This window comes from Peromyscus maniculatus, chromosome 12 (assembly GCF_049852395.1).
Source record: "Peromyscus maniculatus bairdii isolate BWxNUB_F1_BW_parent chromosome 12, HU_Pman_BW_mat_3.1, whole genome shotgun sequence".
Taxonomy (NCBI): Eukaryota; Metazoa; Chordata; class Mammalia; order Rodentia; family Cricetidae; genus Peromyscus; species Peromyscus maniculatus.
This window is the reverse complement of record NC_134863.1, coordinates 12,599,437-12,616,680: the sequence shown is the minus strand read 5'-3', so window position 1 is coordinate 12,616,680 and position 17,244 is coordinate 12,599,437. Positions and strand designations below refer to the sequence as shown.

Sequence of the window (17,244 nt, the reverse complement as noted above, 5' to 3'; positions counted from 1 at the left end):
TGTCCAGGAGCTCTGGGCTGCAGGAAGTAGACCAAACTCTCAAATCTGTAGGATGCAAGGAGCTGAGATACACATTAGGAAGGCACAGAGAACCTATTTAAGAAAATTAGAGAAGAAAATTTCCTAAATCTTAGACAATGAAATAAATATTCAAACAAAGGGCCATTTAGAACACCAAACAGACATGACCAGAATACTTATCCACAACATAGTATTGTCAACATGTCAAAATTACAAAGTAAAAGAAGAATATTGAAAGTGGTAAGAGAAAAACACCAATTCATTTACAAAGGCAGAAACATTTAAACAATAGCAGCAACCCTCAAAGCCAGGAAATCCTAGAATGGTGCTATTTCAAGCCCTGAAAGTAAATTACTGACAATTAGGAGTTTTGCCTTACAAAGACATTTTTAAATAGACAGGAAAAAAAAAGAAAGAAAAAAATCAAGGATTCCAAAACAAGCCCACCCCAAGGCAGTGTATCACCACCAACCTCATCTGTGCAGACAGTGCTTAGAGGAACGCTACAAAAGGGAGAGAAAGGAAGACAGGCTCAAATTCAAGAGCACAGGAAACGCATGTTATGGGAGAAATGCCTAAACAAAGAAGAGCTGAGAAAGAGGTCATCATGTCCAGCACAATTAACCAGAGAACCCCTGATACAATGATTGGAGAGAAAAAAAATCAAACAATAAACAGCTAACAAAATTATTGGACTCAGTAAGTAACCTTAAATACAAGTGGATTCAATTTACCAATGAAGAGAAAAGACTGGCTGCCTGAGTTAAAAAAAAAAAAATAAAAAAGAAAAAAAACAACAGATCCAACTTTCTGTTATCTCTAAGAAGCATTCCTTACTAATAAAGACAACCACAGACTAATAACCAATGATGGGAAACAGTCAAACAAATGGAAACATGTGAATCTGACATAGCTACTATTCTACCAGATGAAGTGGATTCAAATCAAGGATAGAAAGGATAAAGAAAACCACTTCATACTAAATAATGGAACAATTACTGAGAAAATATGGCAATGTAAAAATACATGCATTAAATATCGGTGTCCCCAATTTCATAAAACAAAGTCCAAGGGGCATAAAAGGTCAGGTGGATCCCGATACAATAATACTAGATAATTTCAATACTCCACTCTCATTTCAAGAGAAGTGATCCAAATTAAAAGTGAAAAGAAAAAGAGAAAAGGTAGACTATACTGTAAAGTAAATGGACTTAACAGATGTATACGGAACATTTCATCCAACAAAAACGGAATGAACACCCTTCTTAGGGGCCTACCAACCTTCTCTAATACAGACCACATTTTAGACCACAAATCCAATCCAGGCAAATATAAAATTACCAAAATATTATCTTGTATCTTACCAGACCACAGTGCAAAAAAGAAAAACCTATAATTAAGTAGCAAGGACCACACATGACACAGATACATAGAAACAGAACAGTACATTTTTGAATGACCTGCAGAGCTGTTGAAGAAATTGAAAGAACCTTAGAACCAAATGAAAATAAAAATACATTATTATGGTGATATTTTATTTGTATTCAAATGTTATTTGTATGTTAATAAAGTTGCCTGGGGGTCAGAGCTATTAGCAAGCCATAGGAAAGCAGGGCAGTGGTGGCGTCTGTTTGTAATCCCAGCACTTGGTAGGTAGAGCTAGGTAAGTCTCTGTGTGTTCATGGAATAGCCAGTATTGGATACACATGCCTTTAATCTCAATAACAACCATAGAAAACCTGGAGGTCTATACAGACAGGCCGTGATGAGGCGGTCATGTGGTTGGGTTTACAACCAATGAGAAGGCAGAACAGAAACACTATAAAAAGACAGACACAAAGGAAGTGGTTCTGGTTCGGAGAGGTAGGACCATCGCAGGAGGAAGGGTAAGGTTTTAGCTCCTAGCTCTGACCTCTTGACTTTCTTCTTTGCATTGGTTCTGTGTTTCTTATTTAATAAGATGGTTGGTTACATCTACACATTATATCAAAACTAAAGCAGTTTTATGAGGAGAAAAATATAGTTTTGAGTACTTTCTAAAACCAGAACAAGGGGCTGGAGAGGTGGTTCAGAGGTTAAGAGCACTGGCTGCTCCTCCAAGGGTCCTGAGTTCAATTCCCAGCCACCACATGGAGGCTCACAACCATCTATAATTTGGTCTGGTGCCCTCTTCTGGTATGTAGGCAGAACACTGTGTACATAATAAATAAATCTTTAGAAAAAAACCAGAATAATCTAGAGTAAATAACTTAAGGATGTACCTCAAGTTCCTAAAAACAAGAACAGTCTAAACTCTAAAATAGTAGATGGCAATAAATAATAAAGGCAGAAGATAAGGAAACAGAGATGAAAAGAATACTATATAGAACCAATAAAAAAAAGATTGACAAATTCCTGCCCAATTTGTCAAAAGAGAGAAAAGACCCAAACTGAAAATTTAGAGAAAAAAATTATATAAAATACAAAAAGTCATTAAAGGGTACATTGACAATTTATACACTTCCCCAAACTAAGGAATATAGAAGAAACGGATAAATCTGTAGAAAAATTATCTACCAAAATACAAACAAGAAGTTATAAAGAACTTAAACAGAACCATAATAATAACTGTGGATCAATTTCTCTGATGAATATTGATCCAAGTAGTCTCAATAAAATTCCTACAAGCTGAAATAAAGAACATATTAAGAAAATCAAGTTGGTTTCACACCAGGGAGGATTAAATAAACAAGTGTAATTCAGAACATAGGTAGGCTTAGAAATAGAAACCACATAATTATATTAATCAATGAAAAAAAAAGGTCTTAGATAAAGTCCATCATCCCTTCACGATAAAAACCTCAAAGTAACTAGGAACAGAAGATAAGATAATCTCAAGATAATAAAGGCAGTATACAACAAGTATCAGTGTTATACTAATTGGGGGAAACTTGGATCATTTCCTCTGAAAGCTACAAATAAAAAAGAATGCACATACCTTCCATTGTTATAAAATACAAAGTCTTAGCTAGAGCATTAAGACAAGAAAATTAGAGAAAGAGGATACAAACAGAAAGGAGAGAAGGTGGATTACTGCTATCTGCAGACAGCACAACCTTATACTTAATAGACCCTAACAATTCACCAGCAAACTATAAGCTCTGTCAACACTTTCAGCAGAGTAGCAAGATATAAAAATTGAAACACAAAAATAGTACCCTTTGTATATATCAATAGTAAACTCACTGGGAATAAAGTTAGGGAGAAATCCCATTCATAATAGCTTTTTTAAAAACAGTTGGGAATAGGCCTAATCATGAAAGTAAAAGACCTACAATGAAAATTTATGAAACTAAAGAAAGAAATTGAGAAAGACACTAGAAAATGGAACGACCTCCTGTTCTTTTGGGTAGGCAGAATATTATATACATATTACTCAAAGCAATGTACATATTCAAAGCAATTTCTGACAAAATGACAATGACATTCTTGAATAAGAATAAGAAAAGACAATCTTAAATCTCATATGGAAGCACAATACTCCTACTAACTAATGTAATTCTTAGCAGAAAGAATAATGCAGGGTATGTCACAGTATCCAATCTCAAACTGTATGACATAGTTATGGAACAGAAACAGCAGAGCACTGTCATGAAACCAGGTGTGTAGCCCATTAGTGGGCTAGAATAGATGATCTAGGAATAGAGCCTTAGAGTCACAGTCATATCATTTTGGAAAAGCTGTCTGAAATATAAACTGGAGGCCAAACAGCCTCCTTTACAAATGGTTCTGAGGAAATGATTAACATGTAAAAGGACACAACTAGATCTCTATTTCTCACCCTCCACAGAATCAATTCAAAATGATTCAAAGATATTAATGTGAGACAATAAACTTTACACTGTTCCAAGAAAATCTAAGAAAACACCTGAAGATACAGGAATAGGCAAGCAGTTTTGGAAAAGGACTCTAATACATCGGAAATAGTTCTAAAAATTGACAAATGAGAGATTACATGAAATTAAAACATCTTTGGCACTATAAAAGAAACATTAGAATAAAGCGTCAGTCTACTGAATGGGGGAAAAAATCTGCCTATTACTCATAAAACAAGTCATTGATTTCTAGGATATATATAAATATATATCTACAAAAATGGAACAGATAAAAACAAAGCACCTAAACCAGTTAATGGTCCAATGAACTGAACAGACTATTCTTAAATGAAGAAATACAAATGGGCAATAAATACTTGGAAAAGTGTTCCAAGTCATCAAGGAGACACAAGACTATTTTGAAATTCCATTTCAACCCAGTCAGATGGCCATGATCATGAAAACAAATGACATCAAATGCAGGAGAGGAGGGTGTGTGAGGAGAACCCTTATCATTGCTAGTGGGAACCTGTACAGCCACTATGGAAATAAGTATGGAGGCGCCTCAAAAAATTAAACATTGAATGACCATTTCAATCTCCTATGTGATTCTTACGTATATATTTGAAGGATGCCAAGTTAACATAGACAGAAATACCTTACCTACACATCCACATTTATTGCTGTACTATTTATAATTGCCTGAAATAGAACCAGCCTAGATGCTCATCAACAAGAAATGGATAAAGGAAGCATGATACATATTCACAGTAGAATTTTATGATCCTGTAAGTAAAAATAATATCACAACATTTGTTAGGAAAAGAGGTGCAACTGAAATCTTTGTTAAGTGAACTAAGTTGAACTCAAGCCTAATACCACACTTTCTCTCATGTGCAGGACTTGTATAAATTCGTATCTCATGACACCAAGTTCCCTTCTGTACACTGAATGTGTGCTGCTCTCACTGGTTGATGGTAAAAGTTGACTTGGCCTATAGGCAGGCAGAATAATCCTGGGTGGGAAAGCAAATGGAGATACAGGGAGAAGGAAGGGAGGAGTCAGCAGACTCAAATCCAGTCACCCAAAGAACAAGGTATCAGAGAACAGGTAAGCCACAGGCTACGTGGCAATGCATAGATGAATAGAAATGAGTTAATCTAAGTATAAGAGCTAGTCAGTAGTTGGCCTGAGCTAATGGCTAAGCAGTTTTAATTAACATAAGCCTCTGTGTGTTTACTTGGGTCTGAGCGGCTGTAGACTGGGTGGGACACAGGAAAACTTCAGCTACAAATGGTGCCCACTGTGGAGCAAGTGTTTCCACCTAAAACCTGAGAAAGCTTTAAGAAAAAAAAAAAGATTCTAAAACAGAGCTAAACACAGCTTCTTAGTTGTGTCTCTCAGGCAAGCCGTGAGCTACATTATGGCGGTTTTGCAGCAGTGTGTGGGCTTGACCTGCAGCATGATGTATTCCCGTGGTACACAGAGGCCTCTCCAAGCCACACATTATGCTAAGTGGTGGATTTAGCCTTTGCTAGTACAGGCAAGAAGGGGGGGGGCGGTTCTGGGCTACACGCTGCTCGATGGAAGCATAGACCCACTGCTTACCAGAGTTGGTGGTGAGCCTGGTTCCTAGAGCTGGCTGTAAACATAGTTCTGTCATGTTGGGAAGCTGAGGTGGGTGGAGCCAGCAGCCTCAGCTGCCATTTCATTCCTAGTCATACTGCAGTTTAAAGCAATAGATACACAATAAAACAGATTCAGATGAAATAGTTTACAATCTGTGTAAAAATGCATGTAGGCTTGGAAGAGAGAGAAAAAGGAATATATGCAGTTATATAAAGGAATAGATAGTTTTAAAATAGAAAATCTTTAAAGAGACAGTAAAGGAAGTAAGTATAAAAAATAAGCCATATAAAGATGGATATTGCATAGAGAGTCTGGATTATGTTGTCTTTGGAAAGAGACATTTGATTGTAAAAATTGCTGAGTTAAATCAATATGTATATATTAGAGGTATCTCAATTTCAAAATGTATGTCTAAGGATATGTTGCTTTGGGAAAGAGATTCTGCTTTTGTTTCCACAGAAGATAAAAACCTGTGGGCTGCTTCCAGGCTAATATGGTTTGACCAGTCAAGACCCCCTGAAAGGTCTCTGATGTCATCATGGTCCAGATGATCCAACATCCAGAACTGTCTCAAGGCAACTGGCTCAGACAAAGCAGTCTCACCGACTACTCCAGTCAGGACTTGACCATTATCTTGAATTTTCTCAGGATCCCATATGACTACCTATCAGTGCCCCCTATCAACAGGAAGTAGCCTAGAACACTATGCCCACATTCCCAAATAATGGATTATGGATGTTTGTCTTTGTTTAGGTTGTTGGTCACAAATTGTTATTGGTCATAGTCATTATCTTTCTAAAAGAAGAAAGGGGGATATGGTGTGGAAATATAGGATATAGATATGATAGGATAAAAGGGTGAATTGTTGAACCTACTTTTAAAGAGCAACTTGTTTAAAATGTTTTACATTGCTATGAATTTTAGTTTATTGATACAAATTTAAAGTTAATTTTGTTATACTGTATATATATTTCTACTTATATTTAAAGTATTTTGTTTGTGCAACTCATTTGAAACTGTAGTGTATAGTTGAGAAATACAAATTAATAATTAGTCATCCATGATAATCAAACTTATAGTCATGTTAGTTAAGTTTTCTAGATATATATAGATATATTTCAATTAGTTAGTTAATCTTCAAACACTTCAAAGACCCACAGAATATGGGATTTTAATGTTTAATGGCATTTTAAATGTTTTAAAAAACTTAGACTTTCCTGGACAATGAGACATGTCTGCTCCTGGCAGCACTGATTTACTTCAAAGAAAGATGGGCATCAAAGACACTCCATATGGAATTTATTTTTTTCTTGGCAAAAATAGCCATTTGGGCAGAAACTGTTCTTGCCTGGACTGCTTGACAAAATGTTGTATCGACTGAACATACAGGACCCATAGGCAGGTGATCACTGAATTTTGCAACGTGAGATGGTCCTTCAAGTTCCTGCTTCACAGAGGAAACTGCCAGACATTCTAGAGCACACAGAGAAAAGCGACTGAGAGACTCTAGACCTATAGGCTGAAGATGGATGCCCCAACATTGCAGAAGAACTTTGGGTGACTGTCCAGGCAGCTGTCTTTGACATTCTAGATTTTTGGAAGTTGCTTACAATGTACTTCCTGTTTACTTAGGTAATATTATATCCTTCTGAAGTCTTTGATATAGTTGAAGACTAGATAGTTATAATTATGGTTTTCCTTGGTTATGATAAGAGATAAGGTAGATATGAAACTTTAGACTCACAAATATAAGATAGATATTTTCTTTAAATTCACAAAATACAAATAGACTAGATAGTTTAACTGTAATTCTCTTTTAAATTTATTTATTTTTATTTCACATGCATTCATGTTTTGCCTGCATGTATGTGTGTGTGAAGGTGTCAGATCCCCTGGAACTGGAGTTACAGGCAGTTATGAGTTGCCATGTGGGTGCTGGGAATTGAACCTGGTTCCTCTGGAAGAGTAGCCAGCACTCTTAACCACTGAGCCATCTCTCCAGTCCATAACTGTAATTCTTGTTTGTTATATGTAATTTTACTATGTTAAAGTTAAAACCACCAGAGCCTGCAACTAGTTGACAGGAGTTAGCCATAGAGAGTATGAGGGAGCCAGACAGACAGACAGGAAGTAGTAGGGAGATTTGGAGTATTGGCAGTCTTTTGGGTTTGGAACAGCTGGAGAGATACTCTTGCTGGGTCACTAGCCAAAGAGGAAGGTCAGTCAGTTGGTTGCTTTTAGGCTTCTCTGAGCTAGCAGGTTTTCACCCCATCATCTGACTCCCAAGTCTTTATTGGTAAATAGAATGATAGAGACTTAGTTAAAACCTGTGGCAGAACCGATGTCAGAAGGACAGGAAGTCCCACCAAAGCCTGAGTAGAGGGGCACTGGCTGCAGAGCTGCAGACAGCAGCTAAAAATAGCCCTAGATTCAGGTGCAGCTGCCAAGCTGACAGACAGTAAAACAACAGGGGTTTCCTGGCTGTATCCTTAAAGATAACCTCTCCCCTGGCTTCCCATTCCCGGCTTCACTTCCCCCATCCTTTCCCCTTTCATTTCCTTGTGCCTCTGTACCCTTAGATAACGTTCCACCCCAGGTTGCATGATGTTTCTCTGCTTTCTCAGGTATTGATCCACTCACTGAGTTCACAACTAGTTGGGTCTCTGCAGAACCCTCCTGAGCCTTCCTCGGGAATATGGGAAGAAAATTAGGGGAACTCCTGCTTACATTTGTGCTCATAGGATAGCCTGGACCTCAGTCTCCATAGTGAAAATGCACTTCTACCCTGAACCTTGTCACTCAGAGCCTCCAGTTTTTTTTGTTGTTGTTGTTTGTTTGTTTGTTTGTTTGTTTTTAAGACGAAACCAAACAACCAACAAAAATAACCCAGGGAACTGGGGGGATGGGTTTGTCTCCAATGGAACTTTCTGACCATGAAGGCCTGACCCCACAGGACTGAAGGAGGTCATGAAAGACACACAGGTGGATTCTTGTGCTTATTTCTCTCATTCTTTTGTGCTTCAACTGTGTTATTAGTGTGTCAGGTCCAAAAGAAACTGGGGACAAATGGCTGACTGTGGTACCTATTAACACACCAAAGAACATGCTGGCCTCTAGGCTCTCTCAGCATTGCGAATACCTGTTATAGAGTCCATGACTCCTCTTAGCTCTTCTCACCCCAACCCCTTACCCTAAACTTCTCCAGCTCATGGCCTTCCCTTTCCCCAGCTTCTCATCCCTATAGGACCCTGCCGATTTGGACATGTGCCTTCTTTTTGTTGTCTTGATTCTCTCTCCCTTTTTTTGTCTCCCTTTTATTTATTATTATGTATACAGTGTTCTACCTGCATGTACCCCTGCGTGCCAGAAGAGGACACCAGATCTCATTACAGATGGTTGTGAGCCACCATGTGTTTGCTGGGAATTGAACTCAGGACTTCTGGAAGAACAGCCAGTGCTCTTAACCACTGAGCCATCTCTCCGGCCCCTGTCTTGGTTTTCTTCTCTCTTGGTTCTTGGACCTCTCTCATGGCGCTCCCCCCACCCCCACCCCCACCCCACCCCCCGCCCCCAGTTCAGTATACTGGTCATGTTTAGTCTACTATTTTCTCTCCCTTCTCTGGACTCTTCCAGATACCTCTGGCTGTACATATATACAATAAAAAACTTTTCCTTGCCAGGTGGTAGAGGCGCATGCCTTTAATCCCAGCACTCAGGAGGCAGAGCCAGGCGGATCTCTGTGAGTTCAAGGCCAGCCTGGTCTACAGAGTGAGATACAGGAAACCCTGTCCAAAAAAAAAAAAAAAAAAAAAAAACTTTTCCTCAACCATACCTTGAAGATACCGTCTCCTTATTTTGTATACGTGAAGACCATCTTTCTTGACAGAGAATTTGCCTTGGTCTGGGCTTCAGAATAGGGAAGTAGTTATGCTAAATTCAGAGACGTGAAAGAGCCAAGCAGAGTCAGAACTCCCCCATGTCACTTCCAAGGAAGCAGCAAAAAGCCCAGCAAATTCTCAGGTTCCTCCTCTGGGGGAAGCAGTTGACCTCAGTACTTTCTTTTGAAACTTACTTACCTTGTCTTGAGCTTGCATCACCCTGGCTCTTCATCAGCTGGGATGATCTGGGGTTCTGTCCTCTTGTTTCCTATCACAACTGTTGCTTGGTCAGAATGGAAAAGAGTCCCAACTGTTTTAAGTCATCTCAGCCAAATCCTAGACATTAAGGAATAAATACCAGTTAGCCCTATTGGGTCCTGACCAATGTCAGGGTCGTGAGAAACACACACACACACACACACACACACACACACACACACACACACACACACACACAACCACATGGTTACTATTTTAAGCCTTGAGTATTGAGAGGCTGGCTTATTACAAGCATAGATAGTTGGACATGGGAGTACTTTTACAAGTTCAACGAAAATACACAAGGATATACACACTAATAATCAAAACACTGACAGCAAAAAAAATGTACAAAAGGATGAAGTTCTTAATTCATTATTAAGCACAAAGAAAAGCCTAGTCAGGCCATGTTTTTCTTTCATGTTTGTGTTGCTGGGGATTGAACCTGGGCAAGCTGCTAACCAGCTGCCCTACAGCTATTATAAATACCAGACCCTGAGCCTAAGGACTTTTTAAATATGGAAATATTGGCAAATCTCTTTCCATCATTTCTCTTTCCAATCAGTCTGCCTCACTTAATTCACAATAGATAAATTTCAGAGCTTCAGAACTATTGCACAGCTCAGACTACAACTGCCTTAGTTTGTAATTCGGGAAATATCTCTATATTTGAACCTACTAGAGTTCTAATCATTCCATTCAATAGATCCTTGTACTGTGTATGGCATGCTATAGTTTTTCCTGGACTGAAAACTCTTTGTAGGCTGGAAAGTCTACACAACAGTCCTGATACATTGTTCCTTAGTCTACATTTATGGAGTAATATAATGAATGTATGGTTTTCAGTTTCCACCTAGTATGGTTGACCTGCTCAGAGTGTATTGGGGTAGGCTCTATTCTACACAAAATTCTACACATACATGTAGTGGTAGTGAATGATACTTTACATGCCCTTGTATGTTCTTCTTGGTCAGCTGCATGCCTCCTACCCTCACTTCCCTCTGTGTACTACTCTGCCTCTAGACCTTTTACACTTTATTTGATATACAAAATTCCGTTTTTATTTTCTTCTTTTTTTTTGTTTAGTGGTGATGGTGAAATTTTTTCTTTTTCTCTTTCATCTAGCCTTAAAATGTAATTAATTGGAAACCCTCCAAAATAAGTTAAATAAAGCAACAAAATTCTTTTAAAAAATTTTAAAACATCTCATTTTTGGATTAATATTTCAGAAATATAAAATCTAAATATAGTTGGACCCTTATTTTGAAGTAAGCTTTTCACTTATTCAACAAAGATCAACTATTTGCTTTTCTTGGGTCCAGACTTGGGAAATAGGTAGAGGAGTAAGTAATAAGAGATGCAGAAGATACCCTTGACCACAGAAGACTTTATTGAAATTCGTAAGCTGCATTCTTCCATTGCTTTGTCAGAAATTCTGAGCATCATAGGAGTGTGTGTGTGTGTGTGTGTGTGTGTGTGTGTGTGTGTGTGTGTACAATCTTCCTATTGTTTCAGTGGTCCTTAGGATGCCCAAATCTGATTAGAAGCCAGAAAGCAGTTTTCCCATGGCCTTGTGATTCTGTGGGCTAACAGAAATAGTCACAGAGGAATTTTGCATGGCAAAATTTAATAGAAGTATGGTGGCCCTTTAACCATGAATTCTTCTGTTCTGTATGGATACTCCAAAAAGAAGATTCTATGTTAAGTAGATGTGAGGAGATAGCCCAGGGAGCCAGAAGAAACTGGCAAGCTGCGAGAGAGTAATTCAGGACTGATCCTTGGGAGGAAGGAAGAGAAGCATGGAAAGCAGTAGGCTCGGGCTTGGAGAGCTCTCAAGAAGAAGATTAATATAATCGACCTGTTGTGGAAAGTTGTGCAACCATTTGTACAGGAGGGTGGCTTCACAGTTGCTGTCACTGGCTGAGACTGTGGGACCTGTGGCCTCTAGTGCAAAGTTGGAGGTACATTTAAAACAGATGAGCTGGGGCTTTGAATCAACAACTCTCATGTATTTCCATGGCTACCACATGTCTCTCTATTTCCAAGCACCCTAAGCAGCCCCTCTCCCCTCCTCCTCAACTCTATGGTAACGGATCGTAAATACAAGTTGCAAATGAATTTGTCTTCCACGTTTGCAGTTGTTCATAGGAATTTGATGCAAAGAATCAAAACCACAGACAGTATGTATAGAAGGAGGGTAAAGACACATTTGACTTTTCCACGGATATGAACTGTCTCTATTTCCTCACACTGGCTCTTCAGTGTGAAGCCGTCAGAAGCATGGCCCCTCATCTTCATGCATTCAGCAGCTGCCTTCACTGCTACATACTCAGGTGAGGAGACTTAAGCTCCAACCCAAAGTCGGCAATATCACTTTAGCCACTGATTTCACCATCTCTACCAAGCTTCTCTCCAAATTGCTACCAAAGTTCTGTACTCACTGGGTCAGGAGATGACTGAGAAGCCAAATCATCACTAATTCTTAAAAGAATGAAGAGCGGCACCACAAAGCACCCAATCTCACCAGACACGGTGACAGGAGCGCATTATCTAGGTCATCTCCTTTGGTTTCACCTCAGCCCCCTAAAGTCAGTCTAGATGGCTTCCTTTTCCACAGTTCAGGCCACAGGAAGAAGGACTTGTCTACAACTGAGACCAGGCATTGTGACTCTAAGATCATTGCTCCTTCTAATTTCTCCCATGATTACTGACCCAGATACAGGGAAATGTATATGATTTAAGAATATGTATTAAGGACTAGAAAGGTGGTTCAGAAGTTAAGAGCACTTGCTGCTATTTCAGGGGATCCCAGGTTCAGATCCCAGCACCCATACCAGCCTCCTGTAACTCCAGTGCTAAGGGGTCCAACACCCTCTTCTGGCTTCCATGGGTACTGCATGCACATGCTGCATATACATAAACTCAGGCACAGGCGTGAAACAAAAGGAGATGCATACTTAAAAAAGAATATTGCGGAGTTGGGCTTAAAGCCAGATTGTTTCCTATCAGAAATTATAAATATGAGAAGAAAGAAGCTAGCTTTTTTTCCCTCCTTTCAACCTAGTATATCTACATCTCAAGGGTAATATTCCCAGAGCAACTCAGAAGGGCCTCTAGTTCCCAGGAACTTATGGGGATCTGACTTCTCCACCTCCTCTCATTTTTGATGCTTTACTGAATCATAAAAGGAAAAGGAAATGGTGTTGCTCTCAAACATTTTCCTCCTTCACAGTCTGAGCTTTTGCTTTCACATGTAGCCTACACAGGGACCTATGTAAAGAGAATTCCAGGAGCCTCCAAATAAGATTAGCCCTCCGGCACCAGAACCTGTCTTTGCCTTAGTTGCCTCCTTGGCCTCCGGGTGGACAGCTCCAGTCAGCTCTGCCAGGCAAGATGACTGACTGTGAGTTCATGTTTATCCACTCTGGCTGAGGACTATCTTCAGTACGTCCTGCAGGTACCCGCTTTAGAATTGGCTCCAAGCAAAACATCCAGAGTGCTACAAAGAGTTGCTTTCTCAGTTCAAAAAAAAGTTGAAAAGAACCTGAAATTATCCTTGGATGATTTTGATGTGGGATCCATAGATTCCACCAGAACTATATTTAATCAAGTGATGGAAAAAGAATTTGAAGACGGCATCATTAACTGGGGAAGGACTGTGACTGTATTTGCCTTTGGGGATGTTCTCAAAAAAAAAAAAAAAAAAAAACCCAAGAGCAGATTGGCTTGGATGTGAATGCTTACAAGCAAGTTTCCAGTTTTGTGGCTGAATTCATAATGAGCAACACAGGAGAATGGATACGGCAGAATGGAGGCTGGGTATGTGTGATGACATTCCTTTTACATTTCTCTACTGCAAAGTTGGAATGGAGAGTTTCCTTACTAATTAAAACAAACAAGAAAATAACAACTAAAAGATTTCAGTCTGTTTCTAGATCTTATTTTAGATACTTTTAATTAAAAGTAAAGAAAGCAGAACTCTCCTGGGTCATTTCCAATGGACCCTACAACTCTACGGTCGGCAAACATTGGTCTGCCCAGCTTTTCTTCTCGCTTGGGAACTAGTCTTGAGGTCTGGGACTGGAAGCAGCAGCTTTTGACTGCATCTTCCGGATCAGCAGTGCAGACCCTCAAGTGTCGCCTTTTGCTAGGATTCTCATGACTATGGAGAATTGGGACAGAAAGAGCTGGGATTAGATCTTCTCATTTGTACTTTGCGGTGTTGTAACAGTAACCTGCCCAGTTTTGTGCATTCCTTACTTACACATTGACCTTTCCCATTTTCTAATATATAAATTGTGGGCTATTGAAGTTTCATGATACAAATAAATGATGTACTGCCTCACTGGAAGGAACCTTTTTAAAGGATATTCAAATATAAAAATTTGCTTTTTTTAAAAAAAAAAAAAAAACAGTATCTCAAAAATCCAGGACTATGCCAAGAATTTTTGGAGCTCAGGTTATCCAGAAGCCTTGCCCAGCTAGATTTAGATGCTTCACTTTGTGTCTCAATATGCTTAACACAGAGCTGAAAAACATTTCTGTCCCCATGTAGTCTCTCTCCCATCCCCAGCCTTTATCTCCCTCAAGCAATGTCCACTGTTACTATTGTATATACAAAGCATGTTTATTGAACACACCCAAAGAAAATACTTGTAGCATCTCCCATTCTCATTTGGAGGAGAGATTTCACCATTTTGCCCAGGCTGGCCTCCAACTTCCAGAGTATAGTGATGCTACTACCCTCAGCCTTCCACAGATCTGGGGCTCTGGATGTACACTACCATGCTTGGCTAGAAAGACGCCCCTTCAGCCCTTTGTCACCAGGGATCAAACCTAGAGCCTAACACAATCTGAACCCATGTTCTATCACAGCACTGTACCCTCAGCCCCATGGTAGTCTTTCTGAAAAATGCTTTACAAATTAGTATCTGGGCTAGACATGGCAGTGCACATCTGTAATTCCTGAACTCAGAAACAAAAGATAAGAGGACCAAAAGTTCAGAGTCATCTTCAACTACACAGCAAGTCAGTAGAAGGCCAGATCTGGTCATATGAAGGTCTGTTTGATCTGTCCACCCTAAATAATACATAGACTTATCCTGTAACTGTTTTTTCAACCCAGTACTTAAAATAGTATTTTAAAGAATACCTTAGGGACTGGGGAGTAGATCAATTATGGAGCTCCTGCGTTGCATGAACAAGGCCCCTAATTCAATCACTAGCACCACAAATAAACAAAATTAAAAGAGTTCTTAATATGTTCTGCTGAATGCACATGCTGTCCAAGAGCTGTTTATTTGGGCTATTTCCAGAGTTTTCTGTCATAAGCAATGTTTCTTTGAATATACCAATATGAATCCTCTCCTGTGTATAGGTGTTTTCTAGAGTGGATATTTGGTCCTAGAGTTATTTGCTCGTGGTTTATATCCATTTTGAAATTACTAGATTTTTCTGCTCCATAGTGGTTCTCCCAAATTATAATCCTGTCAGCAGCGTGTTAGAGTAGCCATCATTTCCTTGGCACAAGGAGGTCCTAGTAATCTATTACAATTTCTCCACTTTGTTAATACATATACTTAGTATCTTATGTTAATTAATTTTGCCCTAGGTTACTAGTATAGTTAAAGTTCTCTTAATGCTGAGCTCAAGTTCATGTTCATTGACTAATTCTTACTGAAAGATTTGCCTGCTTGTTTCTTTTGCCTGGTTTCCAATTGTTTATTAACAAAGGAATTCCTTGAACAACCTGAATGCAAATTATTTTTATACGTGGCAGATTTCTTTTAGTTTGTTGATTATCTTCTAAAGCTGTAGATGTCTTCAGCAATTACAAGTGTTTGGAATTTGATGCAATTGACTTGATTGAACACAGACTTTGTTCCACTTCTGCTTTGGTGAGTCTGTTTGCTAGGTCACACTGTAAAGCAGTCCTCCTTTTTGATTGCTTTCAACTACCTGTAGCTCTTCCTTCTAACATGCCTGGATTTGGCTCTAGGTGAAACATGCCAGATGTTTGGTTATGTTTCTCCTGGTTGGCTGTAGGAAGGACTCAGAAAAATCTCTGCTGCACTGTGTGCAAATAAACAGCTCTTGGACAGCATGTGCATTCAGCAGAACATATTAAGAACTCTTTTAATTTTTGTTTATTTATGGGGCTATGGACTGATTTTTAAAGGCCTTGTTCATGCAACACAGGAGCTCCACAATTGATCTACTTCCCCAGTCCCTAAAGTGTTCTTTAAAATACTATTTTAAGTACCCTGGGTTGAAAAACATAGTTACAGATAAGTGAAGGCAGGTGTCTTCTAGCACAGAAGCCACAAATGAGCCTGTAGAGAATAGTCTTACAAGCTCTATAGGTTTACTCTATGTTGCCATCGTCTAGCACAATATGTGTAAGACACAGAATATGTGTTGCTTAAATACATGTTAATATAATATATTGTGTGGATTCGTAGAATTAAAAATGAATCAAGGGTATGGAATGGTCTCTTAGAATTTCTAGAAATGCATTCGCCTGGGAATCATAGAGATATTAGCATGTACACAGTAGGAAAAACTTATCCTAATGGAGATATAATAGGACATCTCATGCAATACACACACCTTCCCCCTCCCCCCACACCTTCACCCTTCATAAAGTTTCTATGTGGGTTCTCAGATCTCTTCTTTTACACCTGGGAGCTTATGCTGTAGATATATCAGAAGTGCTCCTTAAGATCATTGTAAAGCCATCTCAATACCATTTTCCAGCCAACAGAAATCACTTATTCTGCTGATGGCAAATAGTTCTATAGTGAGCCAATACACACAGGCATCGCAATCTCTTTTTTGTTTGCTTGTTTTTTTCCCCACAGTGCCATTGACAAATCTGCTTCAATGAATGAGTTTACTTTTGTAGAATGATTCATTTTATAGAAAATGCCCATGTGTTTGCTAGCAGTCAGGGGACCCAGTAGAAAGGGGAAATAGGAATTTTACAATTTTTTCCTTTTTACTTTTCTGAAAGAGAAAACTCTAAAATGATCATAAACATGCAAGCTATAGTCTTGTTACACTTGAAATATGCCTGAAACTTTATGGGAAGTTTTGGATCAAGATATGATAAAGAAGTACAGCACAGATATTAGGAACACCAGCTCCAATTCAAACAGGGCTGGCTTTATTTCAGGGCTCAGTGCTTATCATCTACGTGAATGGGACAACTTATATACCTTCTCTGTACTTCATTTCCTTGTCTGTAAAAATAGGCCATACTACAATCTATCTGCTGGGACTGGTATAAGGATCACATGAGTTACTCACATACAATGCTTCCAGAGCAATTCCTACAAATCTGCACTCAGTACAATTTCAAGACTATTGTTACTACTGATAAATACTCATGTTAATAACATTAATATCGCATAGCTTCTATTTAGCAAATCCAAGGATATCTAGACTCCAAAAGTTATATGGTCCACTTCAGTTAGATATTAGTCACCATAAACCTCAGGTACACTCAAGTAAAAACCATGAGACTGAGCATTAATAATGGGATGCATAATCTCATTCCTTCTTTTTTAAAAACCAGATTGAATCCTTCCCCATCCCTCTCCTCC

General features: G+C 38.9%; 1 protein-coding gene and 1 pseudogene across 1 annotated transcript in view; one reads left to right on the top strand and one right to left on the bottom strand.

The window, feature by feature from the left end:
- Nucleotides 1-17,244, bottom strand: part of LOC143268227 (uncharacterized) — a 76,347-nt gene that overhangs the window by 45,892 nt on the left and 13,211 nt on the right. The window contains exon 2 of the mRNA XM_076549373.1: nucleotides 9,581-9,718. Within this exon, the coding sequence (XP_076405488.1) occupies nucleotides 9,581-9,614 (34 nt within the window). The 5' untranslated portion in view covers nucleotides 9,615-9,718. The remainder of the gene's footprint in view (nucleotides 1-9,580; nucleotides 9,719-17,244) is intronic.
- Nucleotides 13,034-13,530, top strand: LOC143268188 (bcl-2-related protein A1 pseudogene; annotated as a pseudogene).